Consider the following 26,050-nt stretch of genomic DNA (forward strand, 5'->3'; position numbering starts at 1 on the left):
AGGTTCTTAACCACTGCGCCACCAGGGAAGTCCCCTGGATACCTTTTAAATCAAAGTACAATAATAGGAATTATGGTACAGTCTTATTCTGCAATCATTAAAAAAAATTCTATGGATCTCATTTTGTGGACAAAAAGATGTTGTATGATATGTTATGGAATGATGTTAATGATATGTTCATTAGTGTGGGGAAAAGTCAGGTTATAGAAGAGTATGTACAGTGTGATTACTATTTAATAAAACTATGTCTGTTTATCTATAGGTGTATACAGGGAGATCTAGAAGGATGTTCATCAAAAGTTAATAGTGTGGGCAGGGAGGGATGATCCTGAATTAAGTAGGCTTGATAAGTATAGTCTATTTAAGAATAAACTATTTTGGGTATAACATAGGAATGAGTAAATGTGTTGATTTCATCAGAAGTCAGGGTTCCACTGCTGAAGAAAGGGTGTACAAATAAGGCATGGAGGAAGTTAGAAAAAGAATTCACAGAGGTACACTGGAACTGGAGGTACTGGTGTGTACTCATGATTTCTATATGCGTGCTCGTTGTATACATGTGTATCCATTTGTGTAAACGTGCATACATTTCCTAGCTCTGTCCACTGAAAGGGCCATGAAGCAAAGACACTATAGTACCAGTGAGCATACCAAGCACCCTTTAATATCACTCCACAGTAACAGATACCAGGTCTCCTTGGAGAAATTACAGATTCCAGGGCTGGAGCAGCAAAAGAACAAGATGAGCCTGAGCATCTTATTTCAGAAAATTAGGAAGTGCTCAAAAAAAGAAAATGCTGGGGCATGTCACAGGACACAGGAGCCAGCTTGAAGGGGCTCCCACTACCAAGTGTGAGTCAATTTGGGCATGAATATAATTAAATACAGTAATTAATTTAACACCATTGAAAAACAGGTATTAATGAGCCCGTATAGAGAACCAATAGATAAACAAACGGGGGGGGGGGGAATGAGGGCTCTTGTTTATCACAGCATGTGAAGGATGCTGCAGCTAGCACAGCATCACTTTCAGAATCATCCTAATCAAGAATGGTTCAAGCTAGCAACACCAGTGAACGCCAATTCTTGCAGGAAAATGTTGACAAGGAGCAAGATACCTGCCCAGGCTCAAAATGTTTCCTCACAGGTTGCTTATTAGGTGCTAGGAGAAAAATAAAACCTAGCAATGATAATCAAAGCCAGTGACCATGGGGACAGATGGCTATGTGTGCCCCCAGCTGTGGTACCCTGGGGAAGGACACATCATCACCTACACAGCGTTCTGGCTGAGAATGTAGAACCCTGATCGCATCATAAGGACAAACCCAAAATGAAATGTTATGCTAGAGGGGAAGAACAATATTATCTCAAAGTATGAATGTCACCAACGAAAAAAAAAAAGATTGAGGAAATGTTCCAGATTAAGGGTGCTAAAGAGACAAGAAAAAATGCAGTACCTAACCCTAGACTAGATCCTGAAATAGGAGGAGACATTTTGGGGTCTACTGACTAAATTGAAATATAGGTGCTATCAATGTCACGTTTACTGATGTTGATAGCTGTACTGTGGTTATGTGAGAGAATATCTCTATTCTTAGGAAATAAGACAATGAAGGATTTAGGGATAAAGGGTGGTGATGTATGCAAGTTACTCTCTAATGGTTAAGAAAAAAATTATATACGTGTGTATTTATGTGTGTGTGTGTATACACATGCATATGCATAGAGAGAGACAGCAAGAGAGAAAGAATGGTCAATGAGAATGGTCAATGAGCTAAAATGTTAAGAATAGGAGACTCTGTATAAGGGGCCTTTTTAATTTTGTAATTTATCTCTAACTAGAAATTATTTCCAAATAAAATGTTTTAAAATGAATAGTGGTTAGTTATTTCTGGGTAGTATGATATACATTTATTTTGTCTTATTTGGATTTTTTAAATGGAAGAGGCATGTATTGATTTAATAAAACTAAATGAGCTATTAAAGTAATGCTGTTAGTCAGGGTCAGGGCGAGAATCAGATACGTGTGTGCCCCAAGAAAACTTGGTAACCTGGCACCCCTTCAAACCAATATTCTTCCAAGAGTGTACAGGTTTAAACTTTAGTTTGTGGCAGGCCCCCTCAGAGACAAGCAATCCAGTTCCATTTAATTCATCAGCAAAAGCACTGTTTTGTGTTAATCAAATCCACCCTCCTAGAGGAAAGAAGGATTTCAGGACGCTTGGTTGTTATTCCAGCATGTTCCCTGAAGGTCTCATCCTCAGCCCTCTCTGAAGGGAGTTCCAGTAACCTCAGTGGTCACTGTGTTCGCGGCTGTTTTAGCCACTTTATCAGTGCAGAGTACTAGGCAACTCTCTGACTTAATCTGACCCTGATGCTGATAAAAATGGGACTTTTCATTGTCTTCTCTTCATTTTTCCGCAAAGAACATATATTGCTTTAGTAATAAGAAAAAAAGGTAACCTTAAAAAAAGAAAACATGACTGGTTAAAAATAGTTTCCCAGGGGCTTCCCTGGTGGCGCAGTGGTTGAGAATCTGCCTGCCAATGCACGGGACACGGGTTCGAGCCCTGGTCTGGGAAGATCCCACATGCCGCGGAGCAACTGGGCCCGTGAGCCACAACTACTGAGCCTGCGCGTCTGGAGCCTGTGCTCCGCAACAAGAGAGGCCGCGATAGTGAGAGGCCCGCGCACCGCGATGAAGAGTGGCCCCTGCTTGCCACAACTAGAGAAAGCCCTCGCACAGAAACGAAGACCCAACACAGCCATAAATAAATAAATAAATAATTCCCATTTAAAAAAAAATAGTTTCCCAGAGGCGAAGAAGCAGGCCCGGCCTGGTGGTGGCATGCAGCCCTGTGCTGAGACCCAGGTAGGACAAGGGCAGAGGACAGGTAGTTACACCCAGGGCGTTGCCTGGCCTCTTCCCACTGCACACAGGCTCTCAGGACACACTCGCCAGGATTTCCCAGGAGAGGAGCTTAACTCCAACCTTATATTTTCCATGCAAGAAAGTAGAAAACAAGAGTGAAATTATCACAGGGACAACCCTGACTTTGTGCTAATTTCTGAAAATATACATATAAATCTGTTCTTGATTCTTGCCAACAAAGTGCACACCTAATTGAGTCTCTGTGTTGTAAACTGGAAGCAGAGCCAAGTCTTGCAAGAGAGAACACCAATAGAATCTCACCTTTGTGCAATGCTTTTTAATTTACAACTCTGCTTCAATACCTGTATGGCCTGAATTGTGTCCCCTCAAATTCCGATGTTGAAACGCTTTTGGATATATGGCCTGTAGGGGAGTAATTAAGGTTGAATGAGGTCACAAAGGTAAGGCCCTGATCTGATGCGATTGCTGTCCTATGAGAGGAGGAGACCCCCAAGAGCTTGCTCTCTCTCTGCAGGTGCACAGAAAAAGGCCAGGTGAGGACACAGTGGCCATCTACAAGCCAGGGAGAGACACCTCAGGAGAAACTGAATCTGCCTGCACCGTGACCTGGGACTCCCGACCTCCAGAACTGCAAGAAACAAATGTTAAGTTACCCAGTCTGTGGTCCTTTGTTATGGCAGCCTAAGCGGCCCAACATCACCAAGCTAGGAAGCACAGGGCCAGAACCCGAACATGAATCTTCTGGTTCCCTTTTGGCTCGTTATTTGTAAGGCTCAGATAGGTTTTAGGTAACTTATAATTACAGCTGGTAATTACAAAAACCATAAAAAACAGCCCATCTGCCAACTCCAAGTCTTGCCAAGCCTGCTCTTGCCTCCACAGGCAGACAAGACCAAGGGAGTGAAAACAAGCAGTGCTTCCAGTGGCCCCAGACGTGAGCAAAGCGGCCTTCTACAAAGCAGTTTTTGAAAATTGCTAATGTCTTTTTCTGATTCCAAAAATAAGACAAATATACAGAAAAGTACCAAGAAAATGCCTTTGCTCTTTTGAACAATTACTCAATATGTTAACCAATCCTCCCCCACCCCCGCCTCCTACTTCTGACCTATTCATGTTGCTGTAGCTCGTTGCATTAATGGATATATAGGACTACATTCTCTGCGTCCCGTTTTACTTCCTCATTAAGGGCTATTTAGATTTTGGTCTTCTCCTGAGGCCCATGTTGGTCCTTTCAAGAGCCCGGGGCATAGAGCCAGAAGTGGAACCCAGCTCAGGCCCTGCCTGGGGGCCACCAGCACAGAGGTCCGGCCCGGGCATGGGCTCCTGGTCTCCGTGCTGCCCAGGCCTGGAGCCCTGGTGCTGTGGCATCACGGCTCAACTTCCCTTCTGGGGGCACCTCCCCACACAGACTTCTCTCCAGGGCAAGAAGTGATCTGAATGCCACCCTGAGGGCCAAGTGTGTCTAACAGTTGTTTCTCACGAAGTTAGGAAGCAGACATCCTGCTTTGTGCACAGGGCTCCCTTCAAGTCTGGCAGGCAGAGTCAAGACCCTGACAGCACTAGGCCATCCGCCTCACTGGCTGTCAGTCCTAGGAGACAGGGCAAGGCACACTTTCCTGTGTCCTTCGTTCTCTTTTTCCATTGCACAACAGAATTACCTGAGGTAATTATAAATTCTATTTATACCTGGAGCTTCTGATTCAGGAGACCCACCTCTGAAAGGGAGATGCCTGCTACCACCGCAGAGTTGGGCACTCCTTGGACAGTGCCCCTCAAGGCCAAGAATAAACTGCCCAAACCTTGCGAGCGGGGCTAATTCCTAGCAACAAACCTGGCTCCTTCATTGGGTGGTGCCAATAAAACAAGACGGCACAGAAAATCTAACAGAAGGAGACGAAGTACGGAGCAGTTGCTTACCACAACGTAGTTGACAGTATATTATTAATAACTTTGGATAATAGTTTGACCCAATTTTTGCTGTTTGATGCTAATAGCTTTCAAGATCTTCCACTTCCTGACCTGCCCCACATCTGGGCCAGCAGACAAGAAGAGAGCCTGAGGGCTCCTTTCTTTGGTGCTAGCGAGGGACCCTCACCCCATTACAACCCCCCAAACAAAACAAAAAAACAAAACAAAACCTGAGGCCAGTTGCTCTACCCAGAAAGCCTCACTAAATCAGGAATAAACTTTTTCAAACCCTCTTGGTGGGTTGAACTGTGTTTCTCCATAACATATGTTCAGGTCCTAACTCCCTACTGTGAATGTGACCTTATTTGGAAATAAGGTCTTTGCAGATCTAATTCGTTAAATTAAGATCATGTCATACAGGGGTAGGGTGAGCCCCTAATGCAATGAATGGTATCCTTATAAGAGGAAAATTTGGATTCACAGGGAGAAAAACATGTGACGATGGAAGTGGAGATTGGAATGATGCATCTACAATCCAAGGACCACTGAGGATTGCTGGCAGCCACCGAAGGGTAGGAGAGAGGCTTGGGACAGACTCCCTCAGAGCCTCCAAAAGGAACCAACTCTGCTGACACCTGAGTTTCAGACACCTGGCATCCAGAACTGTGAAAAAAACATTTCTGTTTCCTTCAAGCCTCCCAGTTTGTGGTACTTTGTTATAGCATCCCTACCAAATGAAGACAAAGTATGTGTGGCTCTTGACAGCTGTATTAGTTTCTGCCTCTCTTGACATGGGTTCTCCCCTGTGTGTGTCCACATATCACTCTTTTTTTTAGTATTTTTATTTATTTATTTTTTTGGCTGCTTTGGGTCTTCGTTGCAGCATGCGGGATCTTTTTGTTGTGGCATGCAGGCTCTTTGTTGCGACACGTGAGCTTCTCTCTAGTTGTGGCACATGGGCTTCAGAGCGTGTGGGCTCTGTAGTTTGCGGCACACAGGCTCTCTAGTTGAGGCACATGGGCTCAGTAGTTGTGGCACGCGGGCTTAGTTGCCCCGCGGGATGTGGGATCTTAGTTCCCTGACCAGGGATTGAACCCGCGTCCCCTGCATTGGAAGGCAGATTCTTTACCACTGGACCACCGGGGAAGTCCCATGTCTGTGTCTCTTCTCTGCCTCTGGTAAGGGCACCAGTCACTAGATTCGGGCCCACCCTAACCCAGTGCAACCTCAACTTAAGTAATCACATCTGCAAAGAACCTACTTCCAAAAAAGATCACATTCACAAGTACTAGGGGTTAGGACTTCAACATATGTTTCGGAGGGAACACAATTCATCCACAGTATCGAAGCCAAAACTAGGGGCCATCCCACCTCTGCAAGGTGACCACACACTTTGAAAAGTTTAAAACTCATTGTGCAGCAGTAGGGACTGGCTGAGAAAACATACATGAAAAGGTTCCATCAAACAGCACATGAGGACAAGCAGACGTCGGTTATTATAACGTAGGTAATAGACAAGCACCGTGAAGCCTGGCAGTTTAGTCCCTGAAATGTGCTGGCACGTGCAGGGAGCGTGGCAGAGGGACCCACTGCCGTCCTGCTTTTATGCACCTAGAATTTCCTGAAGGCAGGAGAGGCAGCACACTGGGAAAGGACACACCCCCCATATGTCAGGCAAAGGTGTCCTGCCTACTGCTGACGCCCCTCCAGCAGGACCCTGGGGCAATAATCATTGCTACACCCCAACCTAAGAGCGTTGCAAGGAGAGAATCAGTGTAATGAGCAACAGGTCTTGGTCCCAGGTTCGTGCTATGTAGATTCACCATACAAGAGGAAACAGCTCTAAAATGCTGCCCCAATCCTCCAGGAGTTTATACTAGGGTTAGGTTGGAGACATACTGTCAACACTCATTACATGAACTCTACAAAATACAGGTATGTTAATCTTTAAAACAAAGCTGGCCATCCCTGTCCTGCACACCTAATCAGGTTGCTATAGGGACCCAGAGAGATTTACACGTGTGAAGCAAGTTTATATAAGGCAGTGTTCTCTTGGATTTATCCACACATTTATTTCCTGCTAGGAACTTTTCTAGGAGTTTGGGATATATCGGCGAAGGACATAAATGTCTCTGCTCTTAGCTTACGTTCAGTGAGGTGGGGGAAACTGACAAGAAACAATTTTTGAAAGTTTTAAATAGAAGATACACTGGGAGGTGTTAAGTGCGCTGGAAGAAAGAAAGAAAGTGTAGACTAGGATCAGGGTACCGGGCATGTGGTGAATGGGGGCACAGACCGCTGTAACTAGGTCACGGTGGGCCTCCTGGAGAAAGGGACGTGCAAGGGCAGGCTTGGTAGGAGATGAGGGCATAAGCCACGCGCGGCTCCCTGGGGAGCGCGTTCCAGGCGCCACGCAGGCCGAAGGGGCTCAGGGATCGGTGGGAGGCCGGTGCAGCTGGTATGGAGTGAGCAGGGGGAAGGCAGTAGAAGAGGCCGGGTACGACCGAACTTTCTGGGCCATAGCAAAGACTCTGGCTTTTATTCCGGAGGATGGGCTGAGTGCAAGTCGACATGCCTGTTTGATGTTGAGAACAGATTAGAGATGACAAAGATCAGACCTGGGTGGCAGCACCAGCGGCGACAACACAGGGCTGGGCTCTGAAAGTCTCTGCGAAGGACTGGACAGAGTGTGTGAGAAAGACAGAGTCCAGGAAACCTCCAAATGTTCAGGTTCAGTACAGCTGCTACTGTCTCGAGTGGGAAGGCTGTGGATGAGCGTGACGGGACCATGAGCAAGCTAGCGCTCATGTTCTGGCCCAAGACCCGAGGACGGCCTCCGTGGAGATGCTGAGCAACACGGGGGCCACAGAGGGCTGCGGCCACTTAGGGAAGGCAGCACTCCACAGCGTATCCACAAGACCACTGCTGGCTCCCTTCCTACAGACACACAGCCTGCCCACAACAAAAGCAGAAGCACCTTGCTATTTACCCATGATAACAGAAAGAAACGATGATGTGGAAAAACTAAGAGATCAACTGGAAAACTGCTGTCAGCAATGAGAGAATTCAGTAAGCTGGGGACATACAAAACATTTATTTTAAAAACCCAATTGCCTTCTTATATACAAACAAGTTTAGCGATGTGAAAGGAAGACTCCCATTTAGAGTAACGACAAGAAAAAATTTAAGAATACACATATAAATGTGCAACATCTGTATGAAAAGAATTTCTAAATACTAAAGAATGTAAAAGACTTGGACAAATGAAAAGCCATATCCTTTGGGGAAAGAAAGGCTCACTATCATTTTAAAGTCAATTCTCCCTAAATTAACCAATAAGTGAATTTAGGTTTGAAAACAGAGGAGCTGATTCTATTCAGAAATATCTGTGCAATAATAATCAGGAAAATTCTGAAAAAGAACAGTAATGAAGGCGGACAAAACCTGCGAGACAGTAAAGCATAGTACAAGCCACAGTAAGTTAAGGCTGTAGCACTGGTTCATGAATAGACAGAGTTCAGTAAAAGAAGAGCCCAGAAACAGGCCCAAATACAGGTGGGCATTTTGTCCCTGTTCCAGGCAGCTCTAAGTATCTGGTGATTATTGAATTACAACAATATGGAAAAAATAAAGGTAAATCCCTACTACTCCTTTCACCAAAATGAAAACTACCTGGATCTAAGAGTTAAATTAGAAAATGAAACCAAAAATGCACTGAAAGAAATATGAAAGACTTAAAAAGAAGATCTCAGAGCAGGGAAGGCTTCATACAGTCAAAAGGTAAATAACAAAGGAAAAGCATTTGTAACACAAACAATGAAAGTTAGTTTTCTCAATGTACAAAGACCTGCAAGTCCATGAGAAGGAGCCAAGAATCTAAACAGAAACAAAGTAACAAAAGACATCTCCGGGCTTCCCTGGTGGCGCAGTGGTTGAGAATTGCCTGCCAATGCAGGGGACACGGGTTCAAGCCCTGGTCTGGGAAGATCCCACATGCCGCGGAGCAACTGGGCCCGTGAGCCACAACTACTGAGGCTGCGCATCTGGAGCCTGTGCTCCACAACAAGAGAGGCCGCGACGGTGAGAGGCCCACGCACCACGATGAAGAGTGGCCCCCGCTCGCCGCAACTAGAGAAAGTCCTCGCACAGAAACGAAGACCCAACACAGCCAAAAATAAATATAAATAAATAAATAATTTTTAAACAAAAGACATCTCCAAAAGGCATTCTGGGTTTAAAACAGAACAAGGAGGAGGACACGAATCCACACTGTGCCCTGCCTCCCGGGGGCATGCTTCTCTAAGGAGGATGCCAGTTTCTCAGACAGGAACAGGGGGCAAGGTGCCTGAGATTTCATTTATGTTCCTTTTATACCTTTTGAAATTTTTACCATATGCATATATTACTTGTTTTTAAAAGTAAGGCAACTTACAATTTTATAAAAAGTTACAACGCGGAGAATCTAGGACAGAACCACCACGTCTGAACTACGTGCAGGTGGTCTCGCTCAGAACGTACAGCCTCCCGGAGGGAATTCTTCTTTAAAAGAAAGAGCCGCGTCCAAGTTATTCCACATTCAGCCGTATTTCATAAAAGCATAATTGAAAGTACAACCACTCTGCTAATACAGACAAACCAAGTGAATACAACAAACCGAGTGAATACATTCTTACTTCAGTTTCATCCCGAGCGTGCCGGAGAGACACTGCATGTGCTTTGTGATCAGAACAAAGTACTGTGTCCAACATTTTTGTCCTGCCTCAGTAACCAAATTTAAACCGACTATCCATAATGGGGTCATTTGGCATCAAGTTTTAACTTAAACTGCTTAGGTGGGCCTCAATTTCCTCATCCACACAATACGGATAATAACAGGACTTACTATAGCGTTGTCGTGAAGATTAAATAACATAATATAAGCAAAAGCACTTAGAACAGGGCCTAACAATACACTCTTTGGAAGCAGGCAGGATCTAAATTTAAAAGAACATTCCCTGGACTGGAGAGCCCCTGCCGGGGGCTCGTGGTTGTGGATGAGGAGAGGCTCTCCTTGAGCCGGGGCAGGGGTTCGCCACACGGCACTCCAGCTGATGAAGCACCGGCACATCTGCCACCTACAGGGAGGTAAGTGGGCTTCGGTGAGCTGCCCTGCAGAGCCAGGGACGGTTCAGCTACAACACCCCTCCCAGTTCTCTCGTTTTCTCCAGTGGGGACACACTGGGGTGCTTGCTGGCTCACTGGGCAATCCCAGATCTACTGGGGAAGAGCAAAGTCTGCATCCTGCTGGCAAAGCCATGTGTGTTCTCTGGAAGCCACAGCAGCTCCTGAGCAGAGGCTAAGGGCTCCTGTTGGACCTCACCCAGGAGCAGTTACATACCTTGCCTGACTTGCTCAGTGTCTCCTCCCCACAGTGTGATCTGTGGGCCTTTTCCTCCCCACCCCTGGCCTGGCTAGAGGACCCATCCTCCACCCATTGTGAAGAGCTTGGAGCTCTTGTGGCCCATCTGGACCAGGCAAGGCTTCAGTGGGAAAGCTGAGCCCTTCCCAAAAGGGGAAGCCCAGGATCCTTTCCTTCCCCACAAAATGTCGGTGTTGGGAGAGAATCTTCCTGGACAGGGAAGACAAAAGGTTGAAGTTAAGTCCGGCGTACTTTTAAATGTCCAGTGGATGTTAATGGGAGTGCTTTCAGTTCCAAGGGAGATGAATCCTGAGGGAGCGGCCAGGAGGGCAGGTGAGGTGCTTGGTGGGGCTCCTTGCCTCCCACACTTGGACTCCAGGACAGGTCTCATTACATCACTCCTGGCCCAGTGCAAAGACGACTTAAGTGCTACGATGACCACATTTTCTGAAACAAAAACCTGAAGGTAAGAGTTTACTTACGGGATATGGATGGTTAGAATTCGATGTTAGCAACCGGATCAAAGAAATTAGGACTGACTATTTCTGAAGGAATATAGGAGTCAGGGAGGAAGTCTCTATCTTTGAACATGGGGTGAATAAAGATGCCATTAGCTTCCTATTTCTTGACTCAATAATTCCACCAGACAGGCAAAACTTTTAAAGTCTTTTGTCATCACATGTTGGGAGGTGGAGAGAGCCCTTAAAATGTGGTGGTGGAAGGGGAAGGTGGTACAATCATTTATAAGCATACTTTGGTAGTATCAGCTAAAAAAATGGGCTGGCCCTCTGACCACAGTTCTTTGTATCTACTTCAGAAAACCACTTGTGCGTGTCCAGAGGGAGACACCAATTGTGCAGCATTATCTTACAAAGAAAACTGAAAACATTCTTAACTAAATAACATAACCATGACCCAGAATATTATACAAATGTCAAGTTTTAGGTAGATCTGTTCTTTGTTCTCACATGAAAAGCATTTCAAAGCATCCTGCTGGGTGAATAAAGCAAGCTGCAGAACAGTATGAGTCCATTTACGTAAAAAAGGAGCAAATGTGTTTAAGGTGGCAAATTTTACGTTATGTGTAAAATAATAAATTTTAAAATTTGGGGGAAAAACAAAGAATATAACATGTAAATGTGATAGAAAATGTCTGTCGGGATACCTGCCTAACTAAGATAGGCAGGGAGGTTGGGGGGAAGCGGGGTGGACTCTAGTTGTATCTGTAAGGATGTCTCCCTGATAAAAATAATGGCCTAATTTAAAAGACACCAAAATGTTTAAAGTGGTGGTCTACAGAAAGTCAGACTACACTTGATTTTTATTCTCTGTTTTATACTTTTTTTGTTGTTCAAATTATCTACCATTAACAATCTGAAAAATATATATATTTTGCACAGTTAACTAGGTTTGCTATCCCTCTAGGTGGGTATGGATGGAAGACTGTAAAATTGCTATGGCTAGGGGCCCCTTTGAGACAGGTTGCAGATGATGAAGACTATAGACCTTGGTCCCCGAAAACTACACACAGACCCCAATGCCGCATACAGTTTCAGGGAATGCAGGACCCTGGAAGCCCACCCATGAATCGTGTACCCCAGGTTAAGAACCTCTGATTTGGACATTTAAAGCTGCAGAAATGGATGCAATCATGCAGAGAATGTGTGCTAGGTAGGAATTAGCAGAGATGGACTACGGAACCCAAGGAATCCCCAACAATGAGGAAGCAGGCAGAGTAAAGAAGAGATGGGGGCTGTAAGGAGTGGAGGCCCGCAGAAGAGGGTAGACGGTAGCAGGCTGATGAGCTCCATCTCTCCTGTCCCCTCCGCCTCTTCCATACTGCTGTCACATGGATTCCCCAAGAGCCTGATGACAAATATCCTTCAGCGAACAGTGGGCAGCAAGCCCACAAAAGGAGGCCAGGTCCTGTAGTCTGGCCCTGCCTCCGTCTCTGGCCTTGTCTCTACTTAATTCCAAACACACTGGGCTGTGAGTCATCTCAAATATATCTTTTCCTTTGATGCCTTCATTCTTGTCCTTTTCTTTTGCATAAGGCCTAGCACATTGGTAAGCTCCTCAAAAACTGTCAGAATTTCTTCTTTCCTTCCCAACTCTCTTACGGAAATTGTCACTTAGAAAAGAACACCAGATTTGGAGGCTCCTCCGTGAACAGCCCAGCAGAAATCACGGCTCCCCTCCCGTCCCTGCCCTGAATCTCTGGACTTGTTCCTGCAGCACCTAGTCTTGTAGGCTGAATGTCTGCTGACTTGGAGAGGCCAAAGAAGCTTAGGAAACCAGGTCTCCCTGGCTAGACTCTGGTCTACCAGCAAAGCCTGCAGACATATGGAGATGTAGACTGTCCCCAAATTTGTATATACCATAATAAGTACATAGTTCTTCCCATGAAATGACATAAAGTATACTAAAAACGCTGTGACCTCAGCTTTGCAATGGGTACCCCTCAGAAATAAGTACCAACTTCAGACTCAAGAGATCCCTCAAAAACAGTCGGGACTGCAAATATCAAATCTGCACTTACATGACCTTCCACAGAGACACAGTTTAGGGACTACTGGCTCACAGAAGGGCACACCAGCCCAGCATTAAGGCCGCCTCTGACTTAATGTAGTGGGCTGGGATGCCCAGTGCACCATCACTTTGTAAAGGCTTCACGGCAGACCCACACAGGCTCAGGCACCCACTACTGCCTCCGGTGCGTCCTGCTTCACCCTCTCCTGACACGAGGGCCAGGAACCCAGTAGGACCTTGAACCTCTGGGTGACAGCCTGGCCTTCTGAAGGATGAAATGTTTATTCTAATCACAAGCTCAAAGTACTGGGTACTTCTGACTGCTCCTCCCCAAACCCAGAAAGACAGCAGGTAGATGGGAAATGCCCATGACTTGGCTGGAGTCAAAACCCAGCTTGCTCCATCAAGGCCCACTGCACTGAGCCAGTTCACTCCAGTGAACTTCCCTCACCTGTAAGGGGCCTGATATCCAATTTCTCTGCCTCTCAGCCCACCATTCCCCCCACCCCACCCCACGCGCCAGTAAAAGCCCTCTGTGATGTGCAAGGATGCACAGCGAATTGCTACCATAACCACTAGGTCTGAGACACACTGAATGGTGGACAGCAGTCAAATGAAGCCGGTTACCAACTAAAGCAATGACCTTGAGACTAATTTTCCTCCTCTGTGAAGCGTAGCTGTTGGATTAACTCTTGTCATTCCCAGCTTTCACGACTAAATTACCAAAACAAAAAGTAATCATAATGAATTGCTGAGGTTTTATTTTGCAATAAAATTTTTTTAAAAAAATTACAAACTCTGTGGGTCACCATCATTTCCTAAAAGAAAGAACATTTTCACACCAAGACAGTGGAATGGAGGTGATGTCAGAATAGGGGCAGCCACTGTACCCGGGCCCGCGGCCCAGCCCAAGCTGGAGGCCCGGACCAGGCCGAGGCAGGGTCTGCCCCGGCCCCTGCTCCGGACGTTCGGGGACATCCAGGCTGCATCCCAACGGCGGTGAGAACCCAGCATCAACTCCAACGCGAGCAAGCGGAGAAAACAGATGCGGAAGGCAGGGCGGCAGACGCCGGGCGCGCACCGGGCGCCGCGGCTCCAGGCCGGGGGCGCCGCTGGGAGGTGGGGGGCTGCCGCTCCCGCACGCCCTCCCGCTCCGCCCGTCCCCCCTCCCCCCCCCACCGCCAGCCTCCGCGCCCCGGGCCCCGGAGCCCGCCCCCGGAGCCGAGATCCTCAGCCCGCGCCCCCAGCCCGCCCCTGCCCGGGCCGCCTCCGCCCGAGGTCGGCGGGAGAGGGCCGCGGGGCCTGGCGGGCGGGCGGGAGGGCGGGGGTCCGGGGCCGCAGGCCGGGGAAGGCCGCCAGCGGCGGCCCGCAGCCCCCACCCCGCAGCCCCCCCCCACCCCGGCGCGGCCGCGAGCGCCGCACTCACCCGGGCGACGCCATGAGCGCGGCGAGGTCTCGGCGCTGCCGCCGCCTCCGCTTCCTCCGAGCTGAGCGACTCCGTCGGGGAGGGGCCTCGCACCGGCCGCCGGCCGCCCGCCCGGGCAGCTCCAGGCGGCGGGGGCGCGGGGAGGGCCCCGGGTCAGCCGGAGACGGGTGTGAGTGGGCCCGGAGCCGGAGGAGGGTGAGGCCGGGTATCGGCTCCGAGCGTGCGGGGCGGTGGAGACTCGGGGAGGGGGCCCGGGGTCGGCCTGGAGCGGCCTGGGGGCGCTGGGGGCGCGGGCGGCACGGGGCTGGCACCGGGGACGGGGGCGGTCCGCGACCCGCAGCGCGGACCCGCCCACCTGCCCAGGTGCCCAGGTGCCCGCAGGCCGGGACTCGCCGGGAGGCGCCTTCGGTGCCGCACCAGCCGAGAAACTGCCCCGGGGCCACGAAGCAGCTGCAGGACCCAGGTGAAGTCACCACCTCCCTGCGATATGAGTTTGATTTCCTTAAGAAAAGCCTTTTCTTTAGCTCTGGAGGACGAGGCGTTATTATTAGTAAGCAAAACGATAACTTTGCTGTATCTTACTTGGTGTGCTACCTTGCCCGAGTTGCTGGCCTCTCAGAGCCGGTTACCCATCGTAAAAGGTGTGTCAGGTCACACTGTGAAGCCCTAAGGACCGTGGAGGCACTTTTTATTATCCTTTACATTATATTAGCTACCAATAATAATGAGTCTGTAATTCCTGCGGTGGGTTTCACAGCATCAGCGATGGGTACTTGAGCCTCAGTTCCTGTCTCGGCAAAATGAGTTTTCAGAGATAAGTGAGCTCTTGTAAGTAAAAACACTTAAAAAGCTCTGGATAATGAAAACCACTGTTGATCACATTTCTGTTATATTAAATATTATTAATAATCATTACTCTATTATTTTGCTACTAATAAGAACAAGAGACAGTAAAGCTGTGACTGAAAACCTTGGCTCTGGAGCCAGACTACCTGGGTTGAAATCTGAACTCTTACCAATTACCAGCTCTGGAAGCTCGGGCAAGATAGAAGCTTCCCAGGGCTGTAGTTTCCTCAGTTGAAAAATGAGGATAATAGGTTCCTTCCTCTCTATGAGGACTGAATGAGTTAATATTTGTAGAGTGATTAATACATTGCCTGGTAAATGGCCTCTTAACCTCTCGCGAATCCATCACATCCTTCTTTCCTTCAGTAAAATGGAATCTCAGAATTGCTGCCTTGAGTTCAGAAGATAATGCTCTGTAAATGTGAGCTGATAAGTAAAGCCACGGGGGTTTGTGAGACCCAAAGTAGGTATAAATCTAAGAGGACCAGGGTTAAGGAAGAGTGTGGGGAGTGGGCAACTGCTAAATGGCCTGATTCAAGGCAGTAATGACTGCCACTGGAATGGGGGAGGTCAGATACTTTTTAAAAATAAGCTGCTGGTTTTAAAACATGTTTTGAAATAATGAATAGTGTTAGTTCAATGAAATTATTCTTCCTCAATATGAGTTTTACTAGGTATGTAGCATTTCACTGCATGGTGGACCATCATATGTTTTAACCAACCCCTATTACTAGACAAAATTTTGCTGCCAGTATTTCATTATTATAAAGAATGTGGACAGTAAATATTCTTATAGCCAAAACTCCCCATATACATCCATGAGTATTTCCTTAAGCTAAGTTCCCAGGAGTCAGATGATACTAGTATTTTAAGTCTTTTCAGATACATATATAATCTCTGTATGTGTTTGTGTACTTACACACACATACACAAACACATACACATACACATATATACTAATACACATATATACATATACTTACATATATACATACATGTATACGTATACACACACATATATATACACACACATAGAGACTGCTGTCCCAGCACGGTCACCAACACTGATGATAGTGCCAGTTTGCCAAAAGTCTCAATAAATTTCACAGTTTCTTTATCACTGCAAATTTGATAGGTTAAAAAACAGTATTTTGGCAAAATGGCAGACTAGGAAGTTCCAAGCTCACCTTTTCCCACGGAAACATGAAGAAAACAACCAGAAGCTGTCTGAACTAATTTTGTAGGGGCTCTAAAAAAGTTAAAGGTTTACAGCAACCAAGCAAACATTCAAGCAAGAAAAAGCCATCCTAAAAATGACAGCAGAGTTCAGTGGCATTTTCACTTGCCATCGCCCCACTCCTTCGCCAGTGTGGCAGTGGTCTTGTTCTTGAGAAGGTAGCATCCTGTTTCCCAGTCCCCACCTTCCTGTCACCTTGAACTGGAGGGAGCAGAGCGGACCTTATTTGTGTACTACCTGACCTGTGAGAAATGGTAAAGGTAGTCCTTCAGGTTGAAAGGAAAGGATGCTAGACAGTAACTCACAGCAGTATGAAGATGGAAAGATCTGACAAAGAAATACATGGACAATATAAAAGGCAGCATTACTTTAATTTTGGTAGCAACTCCACTTTTTTATTTCCAACAGGACCTAAAGGACAAATGCATTAAAATACTTATAAATTATAAATCTATATTATTGGACACGCAACATATAAAGGTATAATTTGTGACATTAATAACATGAAGGGGAAACAGAAATGTATAGGAGTAGTAGAGTAAAACATGTCATTACAAAAAAAAATCAGCTGAACACAAAAGAAGGCAGTAATAGAGACAAATACTGTAAGACTTTTTTATTAAGTAGCAAAGTGACAGTAGTAAGTTCCTCAAGTGTAGTTACTTTAAATGTAAATAGATTAAACTGTCTGATCAAAAGGCAGAGATAGGCAGAATGGATTAGAAAAATTATCCAAATATATACAGTCTTTATATAAGAGACTCACTTTAGCTCTAAAGACAGAAGATTGAAAGTGAAAGGATGGAAACATATTCCCTGTAAATATTAACCAAAAGAAAGCTGGTTAGGCTATACTAATTCAGACAAAATAGACTTCAGTTTAAAAACTTACAAGAGATAAAGAAAGACATTATATATTAAACAAAAGTTAATTCAACAAGACAGTTATAAACATGTATGTACCAAAAAGAGCCCCAAAATATAATGAAGCAAACATTCACAGAATTGAAGGGAAAAATCATTCCACAAAAACAGTTGAATACTTCAATAATCATTTTCAATAGTAGGTAGGAGAACCAGACAAAAGATCAATAAGAAAATAGAGAACCTAAACAGTACTACAAGTCAATTGTACCTAACAGATGTCAACTGAAAAAAATGCACAACCTAAAAGCTGACAATTATGTTTTATTAGGACTTTCTGAGGACTTAAGCCCAGAAGACAGCCTCTCAGATAGCTCTGAGGGGCTGCTCTGAAAGGGTAAGGGAGGAGCCAGGATACATAGAAGTTTTGCAACAAAAACCAGGTAGTTGGACCATCAGAAGATTACTGTTAATTGAAGAAAATCCAGACATCTCAAGTTAATGAATTTAGCACTTTTCTATGTACGGCAAGATGCAAAACTATGGACTCATTGAAATCATTCCTTTGACATGCACCTTAACTATCTAAGGCCAGTATCCTGTTTTTAACGATCCTGAATTTCCTCAGGGTACACAGTCTGGGACAGCGGCAGGGGCTGATGGCTTGGTGGCTGCAACATACTTTGTTTACTGATATGGCAGTCCACACAGACAAATACAGAACACTCCACTCAATAACATTCTTCTCAAGTGCACATGGTACATTGTTTGGAAAAGACCATACGTTAGGCCACAAAACAAGTCTTAATAAATTTTAAGAGACTTAAATCATCTTTAAAGATCTTTAAAGATACTACAAAGTTACTTTTCTGATCACAGTGGAATGACACTAGATACCAAAAAAGAAGGAAACCGGAAAATTCACAAATATGTGGAAAGTAACCCACTTAAAAATCCAATGAATTAAAGAATAAATCATAAGGGAAATTACGAAATACCTTGCTAAAAATAAAAACACAATATATCAAAGCTTATGTGATGCAGCAAAGTCAAGGCTAAGAGAGAATTTTATACCTGTAAACATCTACGTTAAAGACGAAGAAAGATCTCAAATTAACCTAACTCTACATCTTAAGGAACAACAGCAACAACAACAAAATGAAGGCAAACCAAACTGAAAGCTAGCAAAATGAAGGAAACATTAAAGTTTAGAGCAGAGAAAAAATAGACTAGAGGATAGAGAAAAGTCAATGAAGTAAAAAGTTGATTCTTCAAAAAGATCAGCAAAATTAACAAATCTTTCACTCAACTCACTAAGAAAAAAGGAGGGACGACTCAAATTACTAAAATCAGAAATAAATGTGAGGACATTACTACTGATTTTACAGAAACAAAAATAATTTTAAGAGAACATTATAACAGGTGTACACCAACCAACTGGATAACCTAAATGAAAAAAAATAATTTCCTGGAAACACACTATCAACTATAACTCAATAATGAAGAAAGAAAAAATCTGAATGAATCTATAACAAGTAATGACATTGAGTTGGTAGTCAAAAAACCTCCCAAAAAAGAAAACTGTGGACCAGGTGGCTTCACTGGTGCATTTCACCAAATATTTAAAGAAGAACTAACTCAAATACTTCTCAAACTCTTCCAAAATGTTAAAGAGCACCTCTGATTTTATGAGGTCAATATTACCCTGATACCAAAGCCTGAAAAGAAACTATAAGAAAACTACAGATCAATATCCCTTATGAATATTGATACAAAAATCCTCAACAAAATACTAGCAAACAGAACACAGAAACAGAAAAGGATTATACATCATAACCAAGTGGATTTATTCCTGGAATGCAAGGATGCTTCAACACATGAAAATCTATCAATGTAATATATCACATTAATATGATGAGGGAAAAAAACCACATGATCATCTCAATTCATGCAGAAAAAAAACATTTGACAAAATTCGACAATCTTTCACAACATAATGCACTAAAACTAGGAATAGAAGGAAACTTCTTCAGTATGATAAAGGTCATATATGAAAAACCCAGAGCAATGACGAAAGCCTAAAAGTTTTTCCCTAAAATCAGAAGCAAACAAACAACAACAACCAAAAAAAGAATGCTCTCTTTTGCCACTTCTGTTCAACATAGTGCTATAAGTCCTAGAAAGAGCAATTAAGCAATAAGAAGGGGAAAAAAGGCATCCAAATCAGAAAGGAAGAAGTAAAATTATCTGTTTGCAGATGACATGATCTTCTATGTAGAACATCCTAAAGACTCCACCAAAAACTGTTAGAACCGATATATGAATTCAGTAAATTTGCAGGATACAAAAGGCAACATAAAAATCAGTTGCATTTCTATACACAAATAAAAACCTATCCAAAAAGGAAAGTAAAAAAAAAAAAAAATCTCGTTTATGATAGCATCAAAAAGAATAAAATACTTAGGAATAAGCTTAATCAAGGAGGTGAAAGACTTGCACACTAAAAACTATAAAACATTGATGAAAGAAATTAAAGAAGACACAAATAAATGGAAGGACATCCCATGTTCATGGATTGAAAGAATATTGTTAAAATATCCATACTACCCAAAGTGATCTATAGTTTCAATGCAATCCCTATCAAAATCCCAATGGCATCCTTTACAGAAATAGAAAAAATAATCCTAGAATTCACTTGGAACCATAAAAGACCCTGCATGTCCAAAGCAATTTTACACAAGAAGAACAAAGCGGGAGGCATTACACTTCCTGATTTGAAAATATATTACAAAGCTATGGTACTGGCAGTAAAACAATGGAACATAGTAGAGAGCTCAGAAATAAGTCCACACATCTATAGTCAACTGATCTTCGAGAAGTGTATCAAGAATACTGGGAATTCCCTGGCGGTCCAGTGGTTAGGACTCTGTGCTCTCACTGCCGAGGGTCAAGGTTCAATCCCTGGTTGGGGAACTAAGATCCCACAAGCCAGGTGGTGCAGCCAATAAATAAATAAATAAATAATACAAAATTGGGAAAGGACAGTTTCTTCAATAAACAGTGATGGGAAAACTGGATATACACATGAAAAATAATGAAGTTAGATTATTGTCTCACACCATATAGAAAAATCAACTCAAAATGCATTGAAGACATAAACATGAAACCTTTATACATAAAACTCTTAGAAGAAAACATGAAAAAAACAAAATATTGGACTTTGCGATGATTTATTGGATATGACACCAAGAGCTCAGGCAACAAAAGCAAAAATAGACAAGCAGAATTATATCAAACTAAAAAGCTACTGCACAGCAAAAGAAATAAATAACAAAATGTAAAGGGAAACTATGGAATGGAAGAAATATTTGCAAAAGACGTATCTGATAAGAGGTTAATACCCAAAATATAGAAGGAACCGTTAAAAATTGGGCAAAGAACCTGAATAGACGTTTCCCAGAAGAAGACAAACAAATGTCTTCCATTATACAAACAGGCATATGAGAAGGTGTTCATCAGGGAAATGCAAATAAATTAAAAAATGAGATATCACTTCACACCTGTTAGAATGGCTATTACCAAAAAAAATTAAAAATAAAAATAAAAGATAACAAGGATGGTGAGGATGTTGGTGAGGATGTTGAGAAATGGGATGCCTTGTACACTGTGGCTGGGTATGTAAATTGTTGCAGCCACTGTGGAAAACCTATGGAGGTTCTTCAAAAAGCTAAACATAGAAATACCTTATGATCCAGTAATCCCACTTCTGGGTATATATCCAAAAGTATTGAAGTCAGAGTCTCAAAGAGATATCTGAATTCCCATATTCATTGCAACATTATTCACAATAATCAGGATATGGACACAGCCTAAATGACTGTCAATAGATGAATGGGCAAAGAAAATGTGGTATATAAATACAGAATATTAGCCTTTAAAAAGCAGCAAATCCTGCCATTTGGAACAACCTGGATGTAACTGGAGGACATTATGCTAAGTGAAATAACCAGACACAGAAAGACAAATCCTGGGATTTCCCTGGTGGTCCAGTGGTTAAGAATCCACCTCCCAACACAGGGGATGCGGGTTTGATCCCTGGTCAGGGAACTAAGATTCCACATGCCGCGGGGGCAACTAAGCCTGTGCACTGCAACTACTGAGCCCGTGTACTCTGGACCCTGTGTGCCACAGCTACTGAGCCCACGCTCTCTAAAGCCCGCACACCACAACTAGAGAGAAGCCCATGCGCCAAAACGAAAGATCCAGCATGCCGCAGCAAAGATCCCACGTGCTGCAACTAAGACCTGACACAGCCAAAAAAATAAAAATAAAAAGACAAATATTACATTATCCTACTTTTATGAGGAATTTAAAATAATCAAATTCAGAACCAGAGCATAGAATATTGGTTAGCAGGGGCTGATAAGAGGGAAAAATAAAGAGGTGTTGGTTGGTGAAAAGGCACAAAGTTTCAGTTACACAAAATGAGTAGGTTCTGGAGATCTACTACACAACTTAAGGCCTAAGTTAACAATAATATACGGTATACTTAATCTGCAAAGAAAGTAGATCTTATGTTAAGTGCTCTTACCACAAAAAAAAGTATGATAAATATATAAGTAAACAAATAAATAATAAAATTAATAAATGAATGGAGTGAGAGGAAACATTAGGAGGTGATGCATAAGTTTATGGCCTTGATTGTGGTGATGATTTCACAGGTGTATACTTATCTCCAAGCTGATCAAGTTGTATACATCAGACATATATGGCATTTTTAAGTCAATCGTACTCAATCAAGAGGTTAAGAAAAGGTCAGCTGCATTTCCATACACTAACAATGAGTAATACTAAAAAGAAATTGAGAAACCAATTCTGTTTATATTAGCATCAAAAAGAAAAAATATTTAGAAACAAATTTATCCAAAAAGGCAAAACATGTGAACACTGAAAACAACAAAACAATATTGAAAAAAATTAAAGAAAATATAAATGGAAAGACATTCCATTTTCACATTGGAAATCTTAATATTAAGATGTCAGTACTAACAAAGCAATCTACAGATTCAATGAAATCCCTATGAAAATTCCAAGCATCTTCTACAGTAATAGAATAATCCATCCTAAACTTCATAAGGAATCTCAAGGAACACTGAATAATCAAAACCGTTTTAAAATAAAGTACAAAGTTGGAACTCACACATCCTGATTTGAAAACTAACTACAAATCTACAATGATCAAAACAGTGTAGTACTGGCATATAGGACAATGGAATAGAATAGAGTCCAGAAAATCTCAAATATATTGTCATATATATAATTGAAGTATATTTGATTTACAGTATTGTGTTAGTTTCAGGTGTACAGCAAAGTGATTCATTTATATATATATTATATATAATGTATATTTTTTATGATTATTTTCCATTATAGGTTATTACAAGATATTGAATATAGTACCCTGTGGTATACAGTAAATCTTTGTTGCTTATCTATTCTATGTAGAGTAGTTTGTATCTGTTAATCCCATACTCCTAATTTATCCCTCCCCCCTTCCCCTTTGGTAAATATCAGTTTGTTTTCCTATGTCTGTGAGTCTCTTGCTGTTTTGTATATAGGTTAATTTGTATTATTTTTTATATTCCACATGTAGGTGATAGCATACAATATTTGTCTTTTTCTGTCTGACTTACTTCACTAAGTATAATATTCTGTAGGTCCATCCATTTTGCTACAAATGGCAATATTTCATTATTCTTTATAGCTGAGTAATATTCCATTATATATATATATATATATATATATATATATATATATATATATATATATATATATATACCACATTTTCTTAATCCAATTGTCTGTTGATGGACACTTGGGTTGTTTCCATGTCTTGGCATGGGGTGCATGTATCTTTTCGCCTTAGAGTTTTTGTCTTTTCTGGGTATCTACCCAGGAGTGGGGCTGCTATATGATAGCTCTATATTTAGTTTTTTAAGGAACCTCCACCGTTCTTCATAGTGGCTGTACCAATTTACATTCCCACCAACAGTATAGGAGGGTTTCCTTTTCTCCACATGCTCTCCAACAGTTGATATTTGTAGACTTTTTGATGATTGCCATTTTGACCTGTGTGAGGTGATAACCCGTTTTGGTTTTGATTTACATTTCTCTAATAATTAGTGATTGTGAGCATCTTTTCATGTACCTGTTGCCCACCTGTATGTCTTCTTTGGAAAAATGTCTATTTAGGTCTTCTGCCATTTTTTTCATTGGGCTGTTTGGGGTTTTTTTTTTTTTTTGATATTTAGTTGTATGAGCTGTCTGTATATTTTGCATATTAACTCCTTGTTGGTTGCAACATTTGCAAATATTTCTCCCATTCTGTAGGTTGTCTTTTCATTTAGTTGATGTGCAAAAGCTTTTAAGTTTGATGTAGTACAGTTTGTTTACTTTTACTTTTATTTTTTTGCCTTGGGAGACTGATCTAAGAAAATATTGCTACAATTTATTTATGTTCGAGAATTTTATGCCTGTATTCTCTTCTAGAAATTTTATGGTATCATGTCTTGTACTTAGGTCTTTAAGCCATGTTGAGTTTATTTTTGTATATGCTGTGAGGGAGTGTTCTAATTTCATTGATTTACATGTAGCTGTCTAGCTTTCCCAACACCACTTGTTGAAGAGACTCTTTTCTCCGTTGTATATTCTTGCCTCTTTTGTCACAGATTAATTGACCATAGGTGTGTGGGTTTATCTCTGGGCTCTCTATTCTGCTCCATTGATCCATATATCCCTGATTGTACCAATATCACACTGCTTTGATTACTAGAGCTGTGTAGTATAGTCTGAAGTCCAGAGGATTATGCCTCTGGCTTTATTCTTGTTCCTCAGGACTGCTTTGGCAACTCTGCATCTTTTGTTGTTCCAAATAAATTTTAGGATTATTTGTTCTATTTCTGTGAAAAATATCATGGATATTTTGATAGGGCTCACATTAAATCTGTAGATTGCTTTGGATAATATGGCCATTTTAACAATATTAGTTCTTCCCATCCAAGAGCATGGGATATCTTTCCATTTCTTCAAATGGTCTTCATTTCCTTTATCAATGTTTTAGACTCTTCAGTGTAGTTACTTCACTGCCTTGGTTAAGGCAGTGAAGTAACTTCCTCAGAGAGGCCTTGCCACCCCCTGCCCACTGTGGACCCGCCGGTACATGTGAGGTGATGCTCTGTCCTTTCCCACAGTGCTCACCACCTTGGCAATGACTGGATCTCCACTTCCGCCTCCCCCACCAGGTGGTGAGTCCCCCGAGGGCCGGGCTGGCTGTCTCGTTGACAATTGTGTCCCCAAAGGCAGTGAAGTAATGAGTAATAAGTATTTTATTTTTTTGGACACGATTTTAAATGGGATTTTTTTTTTTTTAGCTGTCTCTTTCTGACATTTCATTGTTAGTGTAAAGAAATGCAACAGATTTCTGTATATTAATCTTGCATCCTTCTACCTTGCTGAATTCATTTATTCTAATAATAGTTGTGTGGACACTTTAGGGTTCTCTATATGGAGTATCATGTCCTCTGCAAATAGTGACAGTTTTACCTCTTCCTTTCCAAATTGTGCTCATTTTATTTCTTTTTCTTGTCTGATTTCTGTGGCCAGGACTTCCAGTAGAAGTTGAATAGAAGAGTTGAATAGAAGTGATGAGAGTGGGCATCCTTGTCTTGTTCCTGAATTTAGCAGAAAGGCTTTCAGTTTTTCACCCTTGAGTATTATGTTGGCTGTGGGTTTGTCATAAATGGATTTTATTACATTGAATTATGTTCCCTCTATACCAACTTTGGTGAGTTTTTAATCATGAATAGATGTTGAATTTTGTCAAATGTTTTTCTGCATCTATTGAGATGATCATATATTTTTTGTCTTTCTTTTGTTAATGTGGTGTATCACATTGATTGATTTGTGTATGTTGAACCATCCTTGTGAACCTGGGATGAATCCCACTTGGTTGTAGTGTGTGATCTTTTTTGTTTTGTTGGCTTCAGTTTGCTAATATTTTGTTGAGAATTTCTGCCTCTATAATCATCAAGATATTGACCTATAATTTTCTTTTTCTTTTCTTTTCCTTTTTTTTTGTTTTTTGTTTTTTTAGTGTCTTTGTCTGGTTTTGGTAACAGGGTGATGGTGGCTTCATAGAATAAATTTGGGAGTGTTCCCTCCTCTTCAATTTTCTGGAATAGTTGGAGCAGGATAGGTGTAAATTCTTTGTATGTTTGGTAGAATTCCCCAGAGAAGTTGTCCAGTCCTGGAATTTTGTTTGTAGGGAGTTATTATTATTATTATTATTACAGAATCTATTTCACTTCTAGTGATTGGCCTGTTCAAATTACCTGATTTTTCTTGACTCAGTTTTGGCAGGCTATATATTTCTAGAATCTTGTCCATTTCTTCTAAGTTGTCCAATTTGTTGGCATATAACTGTTAATAGTATTCTCTTATGATTTTTTTTTGTATTTCTGAGGTATATGTTGTTATTTCTCCTCTTTCATTTCTTATTTTGCTTATTTGGGTCCTCTCTTTTTTCTTCTTGGTGAACCTAGCTAGAGGTTTGTTGACTTTACCTTTTGTGAAAAAAACAGCTCCTGGTTTCATTGATCATTTTTATTGTTTTTAATATATATATTATTTATTTCCACACTTATCATTATTATTTCCTTCCTTCTGCTGACTTTGGGTGTTGTTTATTCTTCTTTTTCTAATTCTTTTAGGTGGTAGGTTAGGTTTTGTGTTTGAGATTTTTCTTGTTTCTTGAGGAAGGCCTATATCACTATGAACTTCCCTCTCAGAACTGCTTTTCTGCATCCCACAGATTGTGTAATGTTGTATTTTCATTGTCATTTGTCTTGAGGTATTTTCTGATTTCTCTTTGATTTCATTGTTGACCTGTTG

The 26,050-nt window shown here is 42.3% G+C and overlaps 1 protein-coding gene across 4 annotated transcripts in view; it reads right to left on the reverse strand.

Moving 5' to 3' along the window:
* URGCP (upregulator of cell proliferation) overlaps nt 1-26,050 on the reverse strand; it is an 89,747-nt gene that overhangs the window by 19,480 nt on the left and 44,217 nt on the right. Inside the window, exon 1 of one of the 4 annotated variants that reach the window (XM_057549978.1) lies at nt 14,155-14,732. The exons of 2 other annotated variants lie outside the window; for them this stretch is intronic. In XM_057549978.1, coding sequence (XP_057405961.1) covers nt 14,155-14,168 — 14 coding nt within the window. In that variant the 5' untranslated portion in view covers nt 14,169-14,732. Of the gene's footprint in view, nt 1-9,233; nt 9,242-14,154; nt 14,733-26,050 lie in introns of those variants that run through there. One more of the 4 variants, XM_007187678.3, reaches the window with a different exon arrangement.

The sequence above is a fragment of the Balaenoptera acutorostrata genome, chromosome 7 (genome assembly GCF_949987535.1).
Source record: "Balaenoptera acutorostrata chromosome 7, mBalAcu1.1, whole genome shotgun sequence".
Taxonomy (NCBI): domain Eukaryota; kingdom Metazoa; phylum Chordata; class Mammalia; order Artiodactyla; family Balaenopteridae; genus Balaenoptera; species Balaenoptera acutorostrata.